We start from the raw sequence: 20,690 nt of genomic DNA, 5'->3' as shown, positions 1-20,690 counted from the left end.
CACCCTCATTCCCTACATCCATGGCCTTGAGGATATCATTGCACACCTTCAAAAGTACAGTCTCAGTGCTATGTCCTTTTCGATATGCTGACTGGTTCACATCGAGCATATTATAGCGTGACATGTGTTCATTTAGCCGTGACGCAACAATCCTTTCAATGAGTTTTGAAAGGTAGGCCAGGTTGGAAACCGGGCGGTAGTTGCTGAGCACATTCTTGTCCAAGGAAGGCTTCTTCAACAGTGGTTTGACCATTGCACACTTTAGGTTTGATGATACCTGGCCACACTCAAGAGACTTGTTTACTATATGCGTGATGGCAGGCAGCAAAGCGTCCAGGCATTTCTTTAACAACCAGGTTGGCACTGGATCAATCGTGCAGCTTTTAGCCGGCAAGGACAATACCAGTCTTTTGATCTCATCCATGGTAGCCGGTCTGGAAGGATGGCAGGAAGGATGGCAGGAAGGATGGCAGGAAGGATGGCAGGAAGGATGGCAGGAAGGACGGACACCATTCCCTTAGTAATATGACCAGCTTCGCTGACTTTGTCAGCTGAGCTAAAAATCCAAGATGCCAACTGACGGCCATCTTGGATTTTGGATTGGGCCCAAAATCAGTAGGGAACTCCCCTACCATAGGCCATTACACCACAAAAGCTTGAAGTCTGTCGGAATTATGGTTCTTCAATTAACGAGCGGAATGCAAAAATTTAAGATGGCGACTGGCGGCCATATTGGATTTTGGAACGCGCCCAAAAACGATAGGGAACCTCCCCTTCCAAAGACCATTACACCACAAAAGTTTGAAGTCTGTCAGGCCTCTAGTTCTTCAGTTAATGATCAGAATACAAAAATCTAAGTTGGCGGTTGGTGGCCATATTGGATTTTGGAACGCGCCCAAAATCGATAGGGAACCTCCCCTATCGAAGACCATTACACCACAAAAGTTTGAAGTCTGTCGGACCTCTAGTTCTTCAGTTAACGAGCGGAAAGCGAAAACCTAAGATGGCGGCTGGCGGCCATATTGGATTTTGGAACGCGCCCAAAATCAATAGGGACCCTTTGACACACTAGACTTACACCCCCTAAAAATTTCAAGTCAGCCAAACAAGGGGTTCTTGAGTTATGGTCCGGAATTCAGTGTGGCGGCGGCGGCGGCCGGAAAGTACAAAATGCCCCCACTATGGCGGGGGCATAATGATATCATCAGATGATCACCATAGTATGACATGTGACCCTGAAATCACCCAAGCATGAGCCGAATCATATGAACATCATTTTTTTCATTCCACACTGATTCAAGGACCCTTGGCTTTATCAAGCTTATCATAACCAAGCTGTCTCAACCCCAGTGCCTTCCACTGTATAATAATAGTTCCCTTCATTGAATTGCCAAAATAAAATGGCCAGAACCATTGTGCACAATTCCTTCACAGAAATGTTATTGTGTTTTTGTTTTCGATTTTAGTCATTTTGTGGAATGAATGGTCTTGGAGACATTGTGCTCACCTGGGAAAGATTTAGTGGCAGATGAAATGAGATATGGACCTTCAATTGACTTTTGATATGACAAAGTGTAGCACAATCGAGGACACTTTCAAAGTTTGACATCTGCGACCTTGATAACAAGGTCAAAATTAGGTCACAATTGACCTAAAGTGGGTCACCTTGTACAGATGCCCAAAAGGTGTCTTTATAATATATAATTTGCAGAATCGGTGAAATTTAGTGTTTGGCCTTTCTGACCTTGGAAACTAGGCCAAGGTCAAAATGTTATAAGCACTGTGTCAATCTTGATTATATCAATCAATGATGCACATTTGAAGATCAGAAAGTGAAGGTGTCTTGATATATGACCGACATTGAGTTTTATGACCTGACCTACTCACATCTGACCTGAGTTGTCGTTGATGTACAGACGCCCAATAGGTGTCTACATATTAAATTTGAAGAGTCTGGGACAATTAATGACAAGATGTTCCTCCCTTGCTGAAATTTCCGAGTTTGACCTCGGTGACCATCAAAAGTTGGTCAAATCAAAAACCTGTATATTATATCATAGTCTCATCAGAAGTATTGTCAGTAAACAATTCATGGTTCTAGCTATAAGCGTTCATGAGATATCGACAAAATAAGGTTTTTAAAGATGGCCGTCTGAAGCCCATCAAAAGTGGTCAAATGGCGATGTTTATTTGTTGTATGCAACTGATGTTGTCATAAGATATCCACACACCAAGTGTAACGTATGGGCTGGTGCCCTCCAGGTTCCTGCTCCCAAGACAATCTCGACAACACTGATATCTCCTTATATTATTTATTACATCTCTCCTCGATGAGAGCCAAGGCTATCCTCTCGAACTTCAAATCTATCCTGTAACTCTTGGCTGGTTACGTAACAGAGTCTGGCCTGGATGGCACAGGATGTTCCTATTGGCTGTTGCCAAGGATACCTATACAGAGCTATATATTACATCCCCCCGATTTAATGAAAATGTTCTCAAAATTTTAAATAGAATTACATATTTTTATATTTAAATCTTACTAATCAATTTTCGTGATGATAAATATTAAATCATCCCAACCTAAGCGATCATTAATTTGTTTCCAAATATGTCTTACTAATCCCCTTAGTTTAAGCAAACATTACTATGATTCGACCAAACGTAAGCATAATCATTAAATGCAAACAAACTATATAATCATGACTAAATATTATCTAAATTTACCCCTGAAATGGAAGTAGTATCAAATCCATTCATACATAACCATATAAAAATCAGACCATAAACTCTTAAAATTCCCTAGCTACTTCCAAATAAACCAGTAAAAACTGAAAAGACCACGAAAACATGGAATCTGATTAGATCCCGTCGACAAAGAACAAGATAACCAAGAGTTCGATTCAGAAAAGACCAGTAACCTACGTGAAGGGTGACTTGGAACGCATCAATGAAGCAAAGCTGAATAGCACTTTCGAGTGAAGAAAAACAACCTCACAATGACTGTGGTGTTTTAACATAACATAAACCATAAACTGGTACGAATTAACTCCTGCTGTAAGGATATCACGCTGAGATGAAACCTTAATCAAACAGATTAGCAGCTCTGGAATTTCCCATACGGAACGCACTCATCAATGATGAACTGTAGCAGGGATAATAATCCACAAGAAGCGTGTCTGAACACCTTCCTGAATCACGTAACCTTATATAAACTGATATGTCTGGGGTTGCTGATGACTACAAAATTACCTACAATCTATTTATGTACAAAAAAAATGTCGACACACATTTGTCTGGTGTGCGACTATTACTAAACCAACACGAAATTTTGCAATGATTCAATTGAAATCTCAAGCACAAATTTGAGAATACGGTGGACAAAAATAGGCGCGACTGATCAAACGAAAAGCCTGCTCGCGAAATTGCGAGGGAATCCTTTGCATGAAAGAAAATGTTTCGTTAAAATTTGTTCGATCAAATGTAAACATTCAGGATACAAATGAATTGCCAATCAAAACCGTTCCTTTGGAAACCTTTCCCTACCATCAATTCAAACTAAGACCTGCAAATTACCTCCTTTGAATCTAGCTTTGTGTAAATGTAAAGTGGAGTCTGGTTTTGGCAAATCCTTTGGTGCTTGTAGAAGAACATTTTGCTGATGTGCAGAAAGAACTTTCGGAGCGGCAAAGCCATTGTTTTCGGCGGCAGATGCTACGTGCGCGGTCAAATCGATGGGGTCGCATTTTGATGCGAACATGGTCCATTCATCGGTTGTCTCGCCAATTTCTGTACCACACTCATCTGTGTAGTGGACTGTCTGTTCATCAAGATTAATGATGTTTTGACGATCCGAATCTGTATGGATGAATGCTGGTTTTAGACGAATGTACACAAATACATCCTGCAATACTTTACCATCCAGGGTGCAAAGCACATAATGCGTTCTATCTAACACTTGATGAATTGCAAATGGACCACACCATACTGTCTTGAATTTACGTTATGCAACTCGTGTACTTGCGCTGCTAGGTTTATGTAAGTAGACTAGTTGACCAACTGCATACAATGGACACCTGTCCAACCTGTCGCTTATTTTTGCGTTTTGCGCTGTCTGTTAATGATGCTGTAATTCAAGCATGGTCTTTGCAATGTGTTTGAACCTCTCCTTCAGACTGTCGACGTACTCTTTGTAGGAATACGACAAACCCAAACAAACCTTGAACCTAATGCCACTGATATCTGGCGGATCACGAAGAAACAACAAGTAATGTGGTGAATGTCCTCCAAGTTGGGGCGAAGAGAATGAGATGTAGCTGAATTGTGCTACAGAGACATAACGTACCCAATTATTACCATACGGGCCTAAGTTAGACTTGATCATGTCTCCTATCATACGCATATGACGTTCAACCATCATAGAACCATGATTTTCAACACTTATGCAACGTTGATCGAAACCGAGTGATGAGCAAAGAAGAGAGAACAGTTTCCCTCTGAGCGAAGACGCTGCGTCTGTCACAACTACAGACGGGATATCAAACATTGTTACAACCTTTTGGAGAAAAGCTTTGCAAACTGTCTCAGCCTGTAAGGACTTAAGAGGCGTACAAATTATGTAACGTGTCACAGCACAACTAGTGATCATCCCGTGCTTGAAACCAGTGACTGAAGTAGACATCGATTTGAAATCGAGACTTATCGTTTCGAATGGACAGTAACGATCTGGTATGCGTGGGTGAAATGGTCGCAAATTATCAGTTTCACCCTTTATTTGCTGACACCGTGAACAACCTTTGATATAGCTCGCTATGCGCTCGAACATGTTGTCGCAGAAATGGAAATTTTTACGGAGCGTCACACAGGTTTTTACCGTACCTGTGTGGGAACTAAGCAGTCCGTCGTGATATCTGCTTATGATTGTGTCGATGTACTGCTCAGGAATAGCAAACTGAAAACTGAAATGATCATCATTGGTATGGAAAAACAATCTAAACAACACATCTTTCACGAGTAAGAACTGTTCTGACCTTAGCATATTAGACCGAGCGGCACGCTTATCGCTTGGCAAAATGTTGTGCGCTATGTAATCGTACACACTTTTAGATGCTGGAGAAACCTGTTGAGCCATGCGCATACATTAACCTCAATTGGGAGACTATAATCCCTAATAACCTTCCTCTTGATAATCTCTAACACACGATCAAGCTCATACTGCTTTGGAATGTGTTTGGCTGCAACAGCATCGATGTTCGTTATCAAAGGTGGGCGTATCTAGTTAGCTGATGGTGCCTGGTGCTCTTCCTCTGACGTCTGTGGATGTCTTGTGGGTGGTACTATAGGATTTGATCTGACAATTCTCTTATCAACAAGTCGTGGTTCAGGCTGTGTGCTCTGAGTAGGAGGAGTTTGTTCAATGCGGGCGTTGGCTGCTGCTGCAAGTCGAAGGCTGGTTGGCTGAATAGGTGGCACTGGCAGGGGAGCTGTTGGTGCCGGCTCCGCTCTGACTGGTTGCATGACGGGCTGGTTTGGGCTCTTCGCACGTGTTCGGGTTCGTTGTTGGACAGGCAGCGTTGACTTCTCCTGTGGCTTGAAGAGCGGGGCGGGTACTATTCCCATCTGCTTGGCATACCAACGTGTTACTATGCGCTCGCTTCTCTGTGCAGGAAACAAGCCTTCGTCGGCCATATCAAACGCTGGTAGTATTTGAGCGGTCAATGCAACAGGCAAGATTTTATCGAACACTTCGTCATCATCACATGGACTCCTCGATAGAAAATCACTTAGTTCCATTGCACTACCCTTACCATAACCTAATTTGAAGGAATACATTGACAAACGTTCGAGAAGTTTTTGTAACCGTGGAGTGCTTGGTGCTAACTTTGACTTTACGATTTGCACTAATGAAGAATGATCCACAAATGCATCAAAATCATGAGAGCGAAGAACATGATCAAACGCTTTAATGTTCATGAAAAGACCAAACAATTCAAGCTCGCTTACTGAATACCCTTGTGCTGCTTTGGGCAAAGGCTTCGAATGATAGGCAATCAATCTCTCCTTGCCATCAACATTTTGCATCAAATGGCTACCTGTACCGATTCTAGATGTGTCTGAATAAATCACAAATCGCCAATGTCGGCTTGGCGCATGCAAGAAAGCTGGCGACATAAGCATGACCTTGACTTTGTCAAATGCACGTTGGTGTTCGTCTTTCCAATGAAAAACTCTGCTTTTCTTGGTAAGCTCATGGAGGGGTTTGAGATGTTCCTGCAATTTTGGAAGATACAGTGAAAGGTAGTTTACTGCCCCTATGAATCTCCGTACTTGACGACAAGAAGTTGGTACACTCATTTTACAAATCGCTGTACACTTATCACTCATTGCTTCAATCCTTACGTAACCATCATCATCAACTCGGATTATATGACCAAGGTAGACTACACAGCGTCTGAACGGCTTTACCTTTCTCGGGACAAATGCGTAACCCATGCTGAGCTAATTTTGAAAGCACCTGGCAGAGATGAACCTTGTGATCCACTAGAGACCAATGATGTCATCGTGTATATTGATAAGAAACTCATGCGCGTTAGGGATTTCACCTAATATCTGTGATAGAGCTTCTTGAAACTTGCTTGGTGAAACTGTGCAACCCATAGGAACCTTCTTATAGAAATATGAAGAACCACCAAGATATGAATTAATTCCAACGAATTTCTGGGCTTTTTCACTCAAAGACTAAGAATAAAATGCGCTCTTGATGTCAAGCACACTTAGAACTTTACAACCCGATCTCCCTATTCGAGATATACTCTCTGTCAACAATGGAAATGGATGGTTAATCTTCTTGATCCTAGAGTTCAAATACCTGAGATCTGCTACAAAACTACGTTAAGTTGTACCCTTTTTGGCAATGAGAAACACTGGCGAAGTATACGAGGTGTGACCCTTTTCCAAAACACCTAATTTGCCCAATTTAGACATCACTGCATCTATAATGCGCTTGTTATCCTCAAATGGTGGACATGGGCATATATAGAAGGGGCTTGGATCAGAAAGCTCGAAATCAGCCTCAATATCTGGACAAGAACCTAATTCACCGTATAAACTGAAAGCTGGGCGATTTTCTTTCACAAGATTATACACTTCCTCTCGCTCTGCGGGAGATAGAATGCTAACAGTTAAATCCATCGACTGTCTAATTACTTCCTCCTCTGAAAGCTTGGATATTGAGTCATCTGATGTAAGATGCGGATAACGCTGCAGATTATCACGCTGGAGCTACCTGGTGGGGAATCATGCGAGTTACCTCCTGCTGATAACTGCAAACTTTCAGCTGCCATCACCAAGTGAGTTGTGTCGAGTGACGCAACGGGCCTATGTTTTTGTAGCCGAATGGTTTCTGGCGTGTTATTTTTCACACAGATAGTCGCTTTACCTTTGCGTAATCTGAAACACAGGCGATCTGGGCAGATCTTAGCCAAGTGATGTCCAGATTCCACAATAACCTCTGAGTTACGTAATAAACTAGGAATTTTCGATCCTCTAATATGTACGAACTTTGTCTCCTGTGGTTTGATAAAAACCTGTTCAACTGGACCAAACTAAATCTAATTAACCACCTAACTCACTGAGAGCTGATGTACCAATAAGCATATCTGGACCCACTAGATTGTTGGCAATAATAGCATATATCCGAAACTTGCTACCCTGAAATGTGATATGAACATTGATGGCGGTGTCGGCCTCAAGAAACTGGCCATTACCAAAGCGAAATCGAATGGGGTCAATCCTAACCGGTTTTAATTTTGAAAGATACTTTGAATTTGTAATGCATGCCTGGCTTATCAATGTTTTTGTGGCCCCGCTATCTAAAAGAGTCAGTATTGATTTACCATCCGGTAATGTGCCCCTTATATAATTTCTCTCATTGAGTTGCAATGTTGTTGGTTGATCGCCTAGATATTCTGCGTCGACGTTCTCAGAAGGGGCTAATGTCTGTTGGTCTCTGGAGACATTGACCCGTTCTGAAAATTACAGTGTGCTGCTCCTGTTCCGGTCTGCTTTTGATACATATCACATGGCGCGTTGGCTGACCTCTGCATGTAGTGAGGCTGTTGATGAGAGGGTTGTTGCTGCTGGTCTGCCATTCACTTCCAGCATTTGGCAATCCTGGGTCCGGGAACCTGACAGTAATGGCACTTGCCCGCAAATCTTCTATCACTTCTCTCGCCGGACTGCGACCTCTGTCTGTTGTCATATCGGGGAAAGTGACGCTGTCGATCATTCGATCTTGGCCGGGACAGACGTGATTGTGAAGAACCGTCTCCTCTGCTGTCTCTCTCTCGTTCCTTGTTCTCGAGCGTGGCCGTCCTCGAACCTGCTCCTGGGTCTGGGCGTGGTGTATGGCATCTATTCTCAACGACATCTCTGCCAATTTCTCACATATATTCGACTTAGGTGTGTCCTCTGCTATGGTGGCGAAACTGACCTCTTTCGCGGCGTCTACTTGCGAACCAATGTCAAAATATCGCTGTGCACGGGCTGCCAGGGCGTTGGCATTAGCATCATCTGGTGCTGCCATGACAACTGCTGATTGACATTTAATGGCAAAGCCCCTAGAAACCTGTTCAAGACCTGTTGATCACCGTATCCTATGCGGTCTGCGGCAATACGAATGCGACTTAGAAGTTGATGAGCGGATTCACCTGGCTTGTGGCTGAGTTCATTAAACAAACGGACATTGGCGAAAGCAGAATGTGTTGGACTGAAACGTTGCAGAAAAGCTGCCCCTAACTCGGCAATAGTCGCAAAGACCTTTCCCTCCATTCATAGACGGGCAGAACCTGCTAGCTGACAAACCTCGAGAACTGCGGCAGCATCGGCCGGGGCCGTAAGATAATCTATAAACGATAAGAAATGCGCTGTGCACTTCTCAAGGCTCAGTGCCTCACCTTCGAAACGACTAGGTAGATAATCAGTTGGACGCAAAGCCATGATGAGGAATGAAGATTAAAACAAGCTGAGATGAAAATGGTGGATAAACGAAGTGGTCTGTTTTATACCGTTATGCAAAAATGAAATTCAATTCTATTTACCAATTCCTAGAATCCGTAGAAACATAAACACAATCTCTTGAAAGCACAGAATAAGCATTGAAGAGTCCGAGCACACACGTTATAACAAACAATAAGAAGATTTCATCAAAGGTCTTCGTAAAAGTTCATCTTATGAATGCACAGAATAAGGCACTTCACTGGCATCAGTGTTCTTATCGGCACAGTTCATATTAAACATTATCCTGGTGAAGTTAGCAGGGTGCTTGAAATCGACGTCCTTCCTTCCTCACGCACTCAGCGCGGCGGAAACACAGCAAGGCAGTGTGCGTCTTGTCTCCTTGTTTGGATGTCGTTGTAAAAGTAGGCGACATGTGTCGTTTGCTAACACAGCACGTTTTGGTTTCGGTTTCCTTCAAAACCTTTCCCAGGCTGGAAATGACCCTTTTATAGCAACACAGCTAATAACGGAAGGCTTGTACAAGAAGGATTCGTTTCGTTCCTGTTACGAAAAATGCGGACATGCACGCTCTTGGCATTATAGCATGATTGCAGCAACATATAGCGTGACTGTAAAGTTTCCTCGTATTCGGAGAATCCGTTAAGGTACGTTGTCCTTCCTTATGGTAGTAACCCCTCAGGGTAAACACTCTACGATTCTTCTACATTTGAGCTTTTCCTGGCCGAAAGTCGCCATGTAACGTATGGGCTGGTGCCCTTCAGGTTCCTGCTCCCAAGATAATCTCGACAACACTGATATCTCCTTATATTATTTATTACGTCTCTCCTCGATGAGAGCCAAGGCTCTCCTCTCGAACTACAAATCTATCCCGTGGTATCTCTTGACTGGTTATGTAACAGAGCCTGGCCTGGATGGCACAGGATGTTCCTATTGGCTGTTGCCAAGGATACCTATACAGAGCTATATATTAAACAAGTTTCAACTTCCTAGACTCGACAGTGAGCAAAACGTGCCACCACTGTTGACAGACAGACAGACGGACGACGGACAAGACACGATGACATAAGCTCCCCAGGTGAGCTAAATGAAATGGTCCAGGGACCATGTGCTCACCTAGGGTAATGTAATGAATGTCATTTGCAGTGGGTATGGGGAGAACAGTTTCTGGCTAGTTTCACCAGTTCTGATTCCATTGAATAATATTATTATTCTTCTCGGCTCGATGGCACCAAAGAAAAAATTACCGGTACCATCTAAGTATAGCATTTTGGTTATAAAGTTGACTGAATTTCAGGGTTATTGAAGAGTGTACATGTCACAAGGAAATTGGTTGACATCTGTTTAACAGTTTAGGAGTAATAGGACTTTGTTGGATTTTCAAGATGACAGCCTGGTAGCCATATTTGTCATTGGATTTGACTGAAAATTAGGGATAGTGATAAGAGTACATAGATACATAATCACATGAAGTTTGGTTGTAATCCGATCATCAGTTTCGGGGAAAGAGGACTTGTTCAATTTTGAAGATGGCCACCTGGAGGCCATATTGGTGGATGGATTTGACTGAAAATCAGGGATGTTGTAGAGAGTACATAGATAAGCAATCACGTGAAATTTGGTTGCAATCCGACTTTGTTTTATTTTCAAGATGGCCGCCTGGCGGCCATATTCCAAGTCCGAGCGGGACAAGTTTGTAATGGGATTTGACTGAAAATTAGGGATATTGATCAGTGTTCTTGCCAGGCCATTGAAACGGGGCGCTAGCGCCCCGTTTAAATTTGAGCAGTGAAAATGCGCCCCGTCTAAAATTAGCCCGCCCTGTTAAATTTGCAGCCGCCCTCTTTAAATTCAACTCTGCCATGCTTAAATCCAAGCCAATAGTTACACAAACACAGCCGTAAATATCGCATATAAACATTCCGCCGTCACTCAACGATCATTATCCCACTGCAACCCACTGCCAGCCATCTCAATTACCCGGTACAGCACTACATCAATAGCTGGCACGCGATTTGCGCTACACTGCCTACCAAATTCTGTGTCAAATTGCTGCCGTTCGAACAGACTCTGTTCCAAACTGCGTTATTGATATAGCGTCGGCAAGAGCCGTTCCGCAAATAGGGGGTCCAGGGGTACTCCCCCGGAAAAATTTCAAAATTTGGGAGGCTTAGACGTAATTTCCTGGCACCTTAGGAGATGATTTTGAAGTTTTTATCGTAGCTTCGACACGGGGCATTTCTGTGTGCGACGGAAGCTTTGAGCGCCGGACGCGGAAAGAACAGACAGAAAGTTGCAAAACCGCCGGGCTGGCAGTAGGCTACTAGCCGCGACGTAAGCGTTTGCATACTCTCATTAAGAAATCTTGGGCGAGCAGTCACAATTCCAACCAATAGAATAAAAATATGCAGGCCTACCCAGTCAGTTGGCGATATCCACTTCGTGCGCCCAACTCAACTGCACTGCCCGAAGTACTACCATTACTATCCACGTGTTCCGGCAGACGACGGTTGGCCAATAACAATCACCCGTAGCCTTGGCAATGAGGTCAAGGGAGTTGACAAAAGCGCACCTGTACGATCAGCTAGCGGCAGAGCGGGGGGGGGGGGGGGGGGGGGGGGTGTTTTTAATCATAATGATAAAAAGAGATCGTAGACTAAACTAGTGTGCTTGCAGGTGTGCCGCAGGTGGATGATAATAGCTGTCGGCGTAAGGCCTCTTTAATAAAGTTTACATTGTACATCATGTATAGAATTGTCGATCATCATCATGTCATCATGATTCTGCACAGGGCTTTCGCAGTTGGTAACTGCGCATCCGCGGGCCGCGGGATGCGCAGTTGGCTACTGCGCTTCTATATTTGGCGCCGCTATCTGGTTACAAAATACCATGTGCTTTGACGATGTCGGGGGCCGGGAGCAAGCGGGGAGGGCAAGGGGATCAAAAACGCTTTTTGGAACCAGTGAATTTTTTATTCGTACAACTTCACTTTTTTATCGCATAAACTGTCTTCAGGTGGTAATTTTATGTTGAGTGCCCGTACAAACACAACTTTTTATCTCTCCGTATAATATAGTGTACCCGACCGTACAGCGCTGCACGAACATCGGAAAATGTACAAAATACGGTTGAAACGTACAAGTAAACAGCCCTGCGCATGTAACGGTTTGAATACTAGTATTTACGTGGATACCCCGCCATGCGTCCCTCCCGCCGACCGATGTGATGCCGCAAATTGCCGTGAAGCAAAATGTTTTGCCTACGACACTAACGTTGCAATGCCGTTTTATATTATCAGAATTAGGCCTGAAATTGTACCTCAGAGCATCTTGGTTTCAAAATTTTTCCGGGGGAGAGCCCCGATATTATGCCGTGTATCCTTATTATATATACCTATGATAAATATTTGGAAATGATCCAGCCTTAAGTTCAGGAGAGATAGCACTTTTGTGTTTCAGGTTTTGGCCCCCTGGTGGCCAATTGATGAATCAAATCATATCAAAATTTAGTCCCCGAGGTCATTTGACCTCGGGGTACATATGTTCAAGATTTCAAGTCAGTATCGCCAGCGGTGACAAAATGTGCTGCTATAACCTAACGGCGATGCTGATAGCAAACTTTGTCTTCCGTAACATTGAAATGTAGGTCAAATCAAAAACCCGGGTTATATTTCATGAGATGCTTCTATGGTAAAAATTTTATGATTCTAGCTAGCAGTTTTAATAAGATATAGCTAAAAATAGGTTTTCAAAGAGCGCCACTTATATGGCAGACAAGCAGTCAAATTACACTAATTTTCATTTTGAAAGAACTTCTTGCCTAGGGGTACTCACACACCAAGTATAAACCTTCTAGATCAAGTGGTTAAGAAACATGCCACTCTTTTGTCAAAAGTTAACAACGGACGACGACGACGACGGCCACACTATCGTATAAGCTTCCCTGAAAGGTGAAGGGGGAGCTAAATAATATGTTAATCTCTTGGACATGGCTAAATATTTTGGAAATTGGCACCACCATTTATTACCAAAGATGTCCTCTTTCTTATTTATGATACCAAGAAATCAAATTTACTGTCACAGATGACCGAGCACGAAGCAGTTCAATCAATCATGTCAGAACAGGTCTTGCACCAGATTCACCGTAGCCAAACTTCGACGATTTTCATTCCTAAAACTAGAGCCATCAGGTGGCACAGATTCGTCTCCAGGCAACTGACAGATGGAAATTTTTTAGATGTGATCAGGGAATGATGGACAAGGCTAGGATTTATTTTTTACGGATGGAGTTCCTTGGACTCACAACCCAGTAGATACATGGTCGAAACCCAGTAGACAACCTGCAGCTGCAGTCTGGAACTTTAGGTTCGGCATGAGACAAACCAGTCCATTAGATGCATGGTCACAACCTGGGACAACTAGTAAATGCAGTCTGGACCTTTGTATCGATTCCTTTGAAGCGTAGGTTGAGGCAAACCAGCCAAACACATACATGGCACAACCTTTGGGCAACCAGTAACAGTCTGGACCTTTACATCCAGTCCTTAGAGGTGTAGGTTGTGACAAACTAGTCCAGTGAACATGGTCCAGCCAAGGCCAACCAGTAAAGTCTTAACCTTACATAACCTTTCATCAGGGACAACCAACCAGCATATATTAAGAAAAACCTCTGTTTCTAAACCAACTGCCACATAATACCTTCTTTATTTTATCTATTGCGTTAAGTATTACTGTGAAAAAGTGAGTTGAAGAAGCGTTGCTCAGCTCCTCTCTCTCTTGGTCCTTGGTCGACTGTGATGTGGTGGTCACCGAAAACGTTGAAATGAAACTGTCCATCATCCCTGTAAAACATAATGAGAAAACATTTTAATTTTGCTTACCAAGTTATATAAGACCAACAGACACTGATAAGGTGCTGATGATAAAGGAAATTCATCCATATGATTGAGCCCGACTTGCGTAAGCAGGTTTATATGCATTCGTGTGTACATTTACACTGCGCGTGTATCTACATGTGCTGTTCAGTACATTTCTACAGGGGTGATCGGGGATAGGAAAACTATCTTTAAAATGGTCAATTTCAGCACTCATGACATGTTAACAGCGGTTTCAGCAATTATTTTCAGTGGAGGTTTATCTTATGAGTGGAGTCTTGGCGATATTAAGTCATTCATAGGTGTTTTGAACGAACAATTGTCACGATTGTGATGAAAGTTTCTAGCCTGAATTCACTGATGGCAATCCGCCATTGCTGATCTTGGAACTTTTGGATCATCATGTGGGTTGAATATCGCATAAATTCTGACAGACTGCTAATTATGTTGTTCACCGGTACTTTAATCACCTGACGAAAATAGAGTAATTCTCTCACCTTCAAAACGACCCAATGTGTTCAGCCTAAATTCTGAGTCGGCAGCTGCCTGCAATTTTAAGTGAGCTCGTCACTGACTGCCTCACTCATCATATCGATGCGCATTCTTCCTCAAATACGAACTAACGCAAAGTACCATTGTCGTCAATATTATATTTATTGCTTTGAGACAACAAACAATATGATTGCAAATGCAAGAAAAACATAAAACCAAATAGAACTAATAGTTCATGTGAGTGCTACTATTTATATGAGTGGTAGAATCTGTCATCATGGCAGCCAAACAGACGGATCCTCGTATCAGTACTATGCTCAATATTAGTATCTTAATCTCTGGATCAGCGAATTATTTACATTCGGCAAATTTTGAGGAAATATATATGATTTTTGTGGAAGGTTTCGGAGAAAGCCCATACATTACACTATTTGGCCCGTGGCCTTGAAAAGTAGGTCAAATCCAAACATCGTGTATCGAACATGAACAGTGTCCACAGTAAAAAATTCATGATTTTATCTAGCATAATTCATGATATCTTGCCAAAAGACCCCTGGGGTCCAAGCGCAGTTTGAAAATCATCAGAACCTTCAAAAGGCTCAGTGGCACCATAAAACCTTCAAACCACCGAGAGATGAAATGCCTTGTATCTATGGTTACGGAGATAGGCTCCGGAAACGAGTTCAACAGCCCGACGGACAGACGGCAAAGACAGCGTATAGAACATTCTCCACGTACAGAGACTGGAGATCCAACTTATCAATATGCAAATAAACACCTGTTTCTTATCATTATGATGCGTACTTCGGCGTATAAATCAGCCTCTAGTTTGGTTGCTCTGTGCGTATACACTGCACATTTTTTGGGCAGTTTGTCTTGGAGTGAAGTGTACATTTGTGTTCCGTGGAATGCATCATTGAAAATATGTTGCAGTAGAAGAGATCACTCAAATTTTGCTAGAAACAAATGTACGTACGCATTGATTTGTGTCATGTGTTGTGTCCACACATTTTGTTTGGACGGGCAGCGGCGCGGCCGAGACTACACCGGGTTAAACTCGAGAATTATTTTCGATCATTTTAGATGCTCTTTTTTGGATAAATATCGGCAGGGATTAGATTGTTTTAAAAACTGTGAGATAAAGGGCCTTTTTTAATCAGCCACCCATCTTTTTCACCAGTAGTTTTCCCGCGCACGTCATCTGTCATTCTGTTGCGCGATGACGGGACCAGGCCACGGTCAATGTCGGTCATCGCTGTCACGACATGATAGAATCCGGCGAGAGTACTGATTAGGAACCGAACTGGCGATACACGGACAAAAGAAAATCAATACACGAACCGATAAAATCAGAACTATGAACCAAATGATTATTAGGACACGGACCGCGGTTCAGTCTGTGATTTGTCGGTTTGTCGTCGAGTCGTACTCTAAATAATAGCGTTACGGACCAACCAGGGACCGATGAGAATACGGTACAATGCGATACATACTTGTGGACTTGGCTGTAATTGAATGTGTTTTCTTTTGGCTAAGAAATAAGCGCCGTTTATTTCATTTGTGTGTGTGAGGGAGTGAGTGAGTTTCTCTTATGGTTTTTTATCAGTTTTGGGTTTGGGAGTTTGGAAAACTTATAGTTAAAACGATGTCTGCAGTTCGTACTGAGACAAAAAGGGAAACTTACTCTTTTCCTCATCTCTTAACCCTGGCATAGAACATGCATCTGTCGCCACACCAATCGGGATATGGTATTACTTTCGGGTGTTTTTCCAAATTTCCGACTTGGCGGGGATGGATCTGCATCTGCAGACCAAATGCATCTGCTACTTGCAGAAGGGTTCCAATTCTGAACAACTCTGTTACCACAAACACACGCGGCTCAGTTTTGCTGATCTGAGAAAATGGACAACCTTTCCAACATTTAAGGTGTTCGCAATGAAAAAACATGCAGAGGATTGCATAATTTGGAGGCCCAACAAAAGCCCTGCACTGGGCAGACAAGGTTCATTACCAAAACATCTATCTTGTGCAAGACCAGTTCTGACGTGGTTGATTGAACTGCTTCGTGTTCAGTCATCTGTGACAGTAAATTGGATTTCTTGGTGTCATAAGAAAGAGGACATTATTAGGTAATAAATGGTGGCTGCCAATTTCCAAAATATTTCGCCATGTCCAAGAAATTAACAAATTGAACTCGGTTTCCTATTTTAAAAAACACACTGTACTTTGAGTTTGTGGCATATGAGCTACTTTCAGGGTTGTATAGCCATGCATTTTCAACAATCTTTGACAAAAAAAAGAATGTTATATCTCTTCCAAATAGACTTATAGAAGATTAAAGTCCATACCTTTCGGAACTTGCAAGAAAATTTCTCTACAAAATCTTAACCCATAGCAGGGCACCTACAGAGTACGCCGCAGCCTTTTAAAAAGCTGAAAACGGGCACTTAGGCTAATTCCATATGTTATTAGAATCACCCACCACAATGGGGAATCCCCAAAACGTAATTATCCGTAAAGAATGACCAATACGTATGTTTTCTCGCCATTGTGTGTTCGATTTCGATGGATTTTGTGGGGTTTCTGGGGGGGGGGGGGGGACCAGGCCAGCTATGGAGGATGCTACGGAAACCTGAATTATAAAATCCAGTATAGGGAATAGGGGTAAGTTAATGACTTTCTTTGATAGTATATACTATCTCTCGCTTCAAATCCAGAGTACTACAGTCAGGGTTCCACCGCCGCTGGACGGCACTGGTCAGCCATGACCAGCACACTCGAACATGTGACCAGCACACTGGAGCATGCGACCATCACTAAGCCAAACAAGTGTAATTTCTGACCACCACTAAATTCATCACAAACACCATAATTAAATCTTTCTTTCTAACAATATTCTGTCTGAAGTAACATAATCTTGGCCTACAGTAAGGAAAACAAGGTCACACTAAGTGCTACCATAAAACAATGACATACTAGTAGCCTACGATCCCGTAAAGAGTCAATTCGTTGTCAACCTGATAACCAGGAATCCATAACACACACAGATGCTTTCCATAATATCCAATATTAGTTCCGTTGGTTTCGAGGTTGGAGTTCATTAGTCATCTGACAGATAATTGATAAATGAAATCTCACTACCACAGGACCACATTCTATAGTAAAGGCATTGCGTCGGTCGCTGATTGTTTGTTGGGGAACCAGAGTTGTCATTATAATATCACCTCCACCAACTTCACCAACTGGAGAACCATTAATAGTTCCATGGATGGCTGGCTACCACAGCAATGAAAATGTTGGTGCACTACAGTATGTAGCTGTCATCAAAGATGAAGCGTACAAGTTCCACCGCCGGTCTCGGTAAACTGGACTGATGTTCAAAGTGAATGAAACATTTTACTGTTGCAAATTAAGACCTGATAAATAATGACCTTTTGATAACATTTTTAGGCTAAAACCATCAGACTCCTAAAAAAGATCAGTCAATCGTGAAGTTTTCTGGCCTGACAGCTGTCGTATGCTCATCTGCTACCATCTGTAAGCCTAGGCCTAGGTCTACTCACAAGTTAGGGACATGTTTAGGCAAGTTTAGGTCTAATTAAACTTAGTATAACTAATTCTATTAGACTCCTGTAATTCTGCAAAGCACTTTTATAAGTTTTAAGCGGTAAAGTGTCAAATAAGTCTGGCCCTTTTACTTTCACTTGAACACGTGCTAATGGTGGTGAAGCCTGAAGACGGGAGTTTCAAACTTGGCACTGCAGTTACTTCGGTTTTTTCTTTGGTTCATTCATTGGCCTTTGTTTTACTGGCCTTCTAAAATCATTTGTAATTTTCGTCTACTCTAGGCCTTGGGCTATAGGCTATACACTACTATGCCAGAGGCAATTTATTGTTGTTGTTTTTTTGCAGAGATGAGAAAATAAATAAAAAGGTCAAATGAATTGAGAAGACAAGATTAAGTCAAAAGGTTATTGTCCCCTTGGATATAAAGCCCCAATACTTACAATGCTGTGAATATGATTAATTTCAGACCTAAACCAGTCTCCAACTCTCAGGAGACAATACCACCATTGAATATTCATAGGTTGGAGGGTCCAGGCCTATCAATTAGACGAGTGCATGTTTTTAACTCTCAAGTACATATTTGGAGAGGTATTGAAAAAATATTTGTTGTGGCAAGTCTACAGATATAAAGAAATTATTTGATGAAAAAATTAATTTCGAATTTTGCTACTTTGGTAATAGGGGGTGTGTTTTGAGATTTTTCTGCCAGTTGGCTGAAAAGAGTGGAAATATCAATGTCTGTCTAATTTGTCAATTATCAAAAAATTTCCGTGGTCAACTGCCAGTTTACTTTTCACCATTTACTTGCCCGACTGTCCGGAATATCATATCAAAATTTCAGATTCACAACCCCACGCAGTATTTGATGCGTCGCGGTCAAACATTGACAATTGAACTGCTAAAAGGCTTAAAAAATCAATGGTGGTCTTGTCTCTCAGCCACCAGCCACAACAGCAGCTGCCATTGAAACAAATGATGGAACTGGCTCTGATGCTGAAATTGTTCCAGAACCAGACTCTCATATCCCGGGGTCTTATACTGAGCTGTCAGCATCCACATCTGGCACCGTATAAGGCCGGAAGATTAAGAAGGCCTCAAAAAACCAAAACCAAAGCATGCAAAAATGTTTACTCCCAACTGGCAAAAAAAATCGCCCCTGTGACTTATGTTAACGTTATAATAAACTGCCATATAACAGAACCACTTGGAATTTCACTGCCTGCACGAGACTGAGGCAGTCCTCTGTGACTGAACACGAAGGAACTGATTCCCCATACCAACACTGTAAAGTTCGACGTGCAAGGTCCTGTTATGCAAGATATAAGGGAGACAGCTAACCCTAAGATTTCAGCATCAGCATCAGCAATGGCCAAGGCATTCGCCTCTCTTTACTTTCTGGTTAGGAGGCGAATAGCACATAGTACAAATTATGAACCATTGCTGGATCTCTTGACGGTTATTTAGATAAGTGCAGTATTTTTACAGACTTCTGCTATTAAAAAATTTTGGAGTAAGTTATGCCAGGTTTTATTCAATGCGGCCATTTTGTCAGACACTGTATGATAACCAAAAATCACTATCAATCTCTCACATGGTTTCTTGTAGCTTGCAGTAAAAAGAATTAACCAAGAAGTCAAGAAAAATTCAATACTCACAAGAAAACACTGTCGAAGTTGCCATCTTTCTCACATATACTCAGAACATGCTCCAACATCTTTGTGCCTGAAAACACAAGATAACAAAATTCAAAATCATTGTTTGACATCAGGTATAACTAGAATTGGTAAATTCACTGAAGTGAATTTATGATCACAGCGCCTGACCACTTCTGGGTGCAACCACAGCAGGCTTAGCTTACTAGAAACAGTGAACCCAGACATGTATATCAATGAAGATCTGAGTTTTTCAAGTAGGGGGCAATGGGTTATAAAGTAGGGGGCTACAAAGTGGGAGGCAATCTTGCCTACAGTTGCCAGGCAACGCCTGGCGTGCGTGCCATAGGCACACCCAGCGAGGGGGGCTCCGGGGAGCCTTTTCGAGTCAAAAATTTTAATTCCTAACCCTCTAAAATGCCATTTCCTGGTATCTGGTGTAGCAGCATTGACTCGAGAACTGGGCAAAAATTACCGACATTTTATATCTAAAACATGTCAATTTTTTAATGGATTCTGCTAGCAAATTTGTTTACTTTATTTTCAAAGGCTGAACTTTCAAAAAGGGAACAATCAACCTTTCTGTCAGGTTTCTACATGGAAATACAAATGTATGCTTCATGACACTTTTCTATGTCTCCTGGAAACCACATGGTTTTGATCAAAATACTATAGGGCTGACGGCCTGAATAGCTGCACAGATGGAATTGAATAGCAAGGAATGAGATGAATGACAAGAGAATGGAACAAGTAGTAAATGTATGTGCCTGAATGTAGGTTAATGCTAGATGGGGGATGTGGACAGACTGGATGAAATCAAGCTTAGACAAATGGTTTTTAGGGTGGATGACAGTTGTGAAGGTTTTATTTGAACTGCAGTAAATGAAGTACTTGAGAGGTCCTTTAGTCACATCCACTCTTCAATAACAAACACGACTACCTTTGCTCTATTTGATACCACTTACGCGACTGCCTTCCTCCAATGGTGTTTAATTGTTTAGTACGTCATAAAAGTAGATCAGGGCAAACCTACTCTTCGTTTCATATCAAACACGACACCTTAAGCCCTAATCATGTTTAAATACGACAGTAGG

General features: G+C 42.3%; 1 protein-coding gene across 2 annotated transcripts in view; it reads right to left on the bottom strand.

Moving 5' to 3' along the window:
- Nucleotides 1-20,690, bottom strand: part of LOC135501996 (N-alpha-acetyltransferase 50-like) — a 103,058-nt gene that overhangs the window by 11,006 nt on the left and 71,362 nt on the right. Inside the window, exons 4-5 of one of the 2 annotated variants that reach the window (XM_064794404.1) lie at nt 19,600-19,666; nt 13,710-13,852 (exon numbers count right to left, since the gene is read on the bottom strand). In XM_064794404.1, the coding sequence (XP_064650474.1) occupies nt 13,732-13,852; nt 19,600-19,666 (188 nt within the window). In that variant the 3' untranslated portion in view covers nt 13,710-13,731. The remainder of the gene's footprint in view (nt 1-13,709; nt 13,853-19,599; nt 19,667-20,690) is intronic. The other variant, XM_064794403.1, reaches the window with a different exon arrangement.

Source organism: Lineus longissimus, chromosome 18 (genome assembly GCF_910592395.1).
Source record: "Lineus longissimus chromosome 18, tnLinLong1.2, whole genome shotgun sequence".
NCBI classification, from domain to species: Eukaryota; Metazoa; Nemertea; class Pilidiophora; order Heteronemertea; family Lineidae; genus Lineus; species Lineus longissimus.
This window is presented reverse-complemented; position numbering and strand designations above follow the sequence as displayed.